Genomic DNA, 3105 nt, shown 5'->3' on the forward strand with positions numbered 1-3105 from the left:
AATGCAAAAGCTGCATCACAGGGTCTGTGATGCAGGATCTGGAGCGAGAGCTGGCAAGCAGGGAGCGCTACCAACCAGCTCCGAGGCAAGATCGTACCTGATCTCCTCAAAGGAGAGGAAGAAGCCCCTGAAGAAGTCACTCTAGACACACCACGAACCCCCGATCAAAATCAGAAAGCCAAGGAGAAAGCAGGGAGTTACCAAGAAGACGGCAATATCCCGTAATTTACACTCGACCTCCGACAAGAAATACCGTGGAGGAAAACCGAGAACACAATAGAGAAAGACCAAGGAAAAGGTGACAACCCGTAATCATGGGGGCAACCCCTTTCCACCATTCGATCCTCGAGGTCCGACTACCGAAGCACTTCGATAAGCCAACGAACATGAGATATGATGGGACCCAGGACCCGCAAAAACGTCTGACGGCCTTCGAGGCCAGGATGAATTTGGAAAGGGCGGGCAATGAAGTGAGGTGTCGCTCCTTCCCCGTAACCTTTGCGAGGCCGACAATCCGTTGGTTCAACGGTCTCCCCCAAGGCTCCGTGACGACTTTCGCGGACATCACCCATGCCTTCCTAGCTCAGTTTACCACACGTATTGCTAAAGCAAAGCACCCAATCAACTTGCTTGGGGTGACACAAAGAAGCGACGAACCGACCAGAAAGTACCTGGACAGATTCAATGATGAATGGTTGGAAATTAAGGGCTTGACTGACTCGGTAGCCAGTTTAAGCTTGACGAACGGCTTGTTGAACGAGGATTTTAGGAAACACCTTACCACCAAGCCCGTGTGGACAATGCAAGAAATCCAAAATGTGGCCAGAGAGTATATCAATAACGAGAAAGTTAGCCAAGTTGTGGCAGCCAACAAGCGGCAACCCGTTAACGAAGAAAGGCCTAAGGAGCACCCCAGGGACGGAGGGCCAGCTAAATCCTTCAAGCTGTTCCCCCGAGTAAGGAAGTTTACTAACTACACCCCCCGACCGCCCCGATCGTCGAAGTATATCAGTAGATAGCCGACAAAGGCATTCTGCCAAAGCTCCGATAACTCAAGGATAGAACTGGAGGGAACAAAAACCTCTACTGCGACTACCACAAGGGCTTCGGACTCAAGACCCAAGATTGCTTCAATTTGAAAGATGCTCTAGAGCAGGCGATCCGAGAAGGCAAGCTGGCCGAGTTCTCTCACCTAATAAGAGAACCGAGGAGGCAGGATCGCGACCGATCTAGCAACGACAAGAGCCGCGCCGTGAGACCAAGACAAGAACCCGAGGATGACAATGAAGGCAGTTTCACCATTGTGAATGTCGTAGTTGGGAGAGACGTTGCCCCCAGGTCGAAGTCGGCATGCAGGAAAGATGCCAAAGTCTTGGCTATATCATCATCCAGTCCCGCGCCATCCTCCAGGAGGGTCCCATCAATATCATTCGGACCAGAGGACCAATGGTTCGATGACTTGCCGGAGAACTCCCCTATAGTGATCGCAGCGAGAGTGGGAACCGGCCTGGTCAGGCAAATATTGGTGGACACTAGAGCCGACTTGAACATGATGTTTTGCAATGTGTTTAACGCTCTGGGCCTCTGAGACACCGACCTCTAAACCCACCAACACGGTGTGGTTGGCTTGGGCGATAACTTTATCAAGCCTGATGGGATAGTCTCCCTACCAGTCTCCATAGGAGGAGGTCGAGGAAAGAGGTCGGTAATGGCAGAGTTTGTTGTTCTGAGAGACTCCACGGCCTACAACCTTATCTTGGAAAGGAAAACCATAAATGAGTTCAGAGCGGTTATTTGTACAAAACTGCTTATGGTGAAGTTTGTTGCTAACGATGGGACGGTTGGATCCATCAGAGGAGATTTGGAGACGGCAGTCGCGTGCGACAACGCCAGTCTCTCCTTAAGAAAGAAATCCAAAGAAGCATCTGGGATCTTCCTACCCGATCTAGACGCCAGGGTGGATGACAAACCTAGGCCAGAATCTGAAGGAGACCTTGAAAAGTTCAGGGTCGGCGATTCAGAAGAAAAGTTCACCTTTGTGAACAGAAACCTCCCTCATAACTTGAAAGAACCATGGGTGGAAATGATTAGAGCAAACGGCGACTTGTTCGCGTGGACACCAGCCGACATGCCGGGGATCGACCCGCAGTTCATGTCACACCACCTAGCTGTGAGGTGAAAAGCCAAACCGGTGGCACAGAGAAGAAGGAAAATGTCCTGGGAAAGAGCTAACGGGTGGTCAGGCAAACGGCCAGTTTACTAGAAGAAGGGTTCATCCGAGAACTAGACAACTCGACCTGGCTATCTAACGTGTTCCTGGTAAAGAAAGCAAATCGGAAATGGAGAATATGCGTGGACTATTCTGATCTCAACAAGGCGTGCCCCAAAGATTCCTTCCCCCTCCCTAACATTGATGTTCTAGTGGACGCAGCGGCAAGGTATCGATTTCTGAGTTTCATGGACGCATACTTCGGATACAACCAGATACCGATGCACTGGCCAAACAAAGATAAAATAGCGTTCATTATGCCAGAGGGTACGTACTGCTATAAGGTGATGCCATTTGGGTTAAAAAATACGGGAGCTACCTTTCAAAGGCTGATGAACGAGGTGTTTAGCAATCTTATCGGCAGAACGGGGGAAGTGTACGTAGATGATATCTTGGTAAAGACCACCCAGGCCGAAGACCTCATTAGCGATCTAGAAACTGTGTTCGCATCTCTCCGGCGGCACAACATGAGGCTCAACCCTCTCAAGTGCGCTTTCGCCATGGAAGCCGGGAAGTTCTTGGGCTTCATGATAACCCAAAGAGGAGTGGAGGCCAACTTGGAAAAGTGCGAAGCAATCCTGTGGATGACGAGCCCGGGATGTGTTAGAGATGTACAGAGACTGGCGGGAAGACCCACGGCGCTGTCCCGGTTCCTCGATGCGTCGGCTGACAAAGCTCTTTTGTTCTTTAACTTGATGAAAAAAGGGATGGTGTTCAAATGGACCCCGGCATGCGAGGAAGCCTTTAATCACGTCAAGATCATAATCTCGGCACCTCCTGTCCTCGGCAAACCCATGAATGGTGAGACGTTATTCTTGTACTTGGCAGTAACTGAT

At 50.4% G+C, this 3105-nt stretch overlaps 1 protein-coding gene across 1 annotated transcript; it reads left to right on the forward strand.

The window, feature by feature from the left end:
* The first annotated feature begins 314 nt into the window (after positions 1–314).
* LOC130946216 (uncharacterized) lies at positions 315–1588 on the forward strand. The gene is made up of 2 exons (XM_057874888.1): positions 315–956; positions 1058–1588. The coding sequence occupies exons 1-2, from the start codon at positions 315–317 to the stop codon at positions 1586–1588; spliced, it is 1173 nt and encodes a 390-aa protein (XP_057730871.1).
* Positions 1589–3105: the final 1517 nt, after the last annotated feature.

Source organism: Arachis stenosperma, chromosome 8, assembly GCF_014773155.1.
Source record: "Arachis stenosperma cultivar V10309 chromosome 8, arast.V10309.gnm1.PFL2, whole genome shotgun sequence".
NCBI lineage: Eukaryota > Viridiplantae > Streptophyta > Magnoliopsida > Fabales > Fabaceae > Arachis > Arachis stenosperma.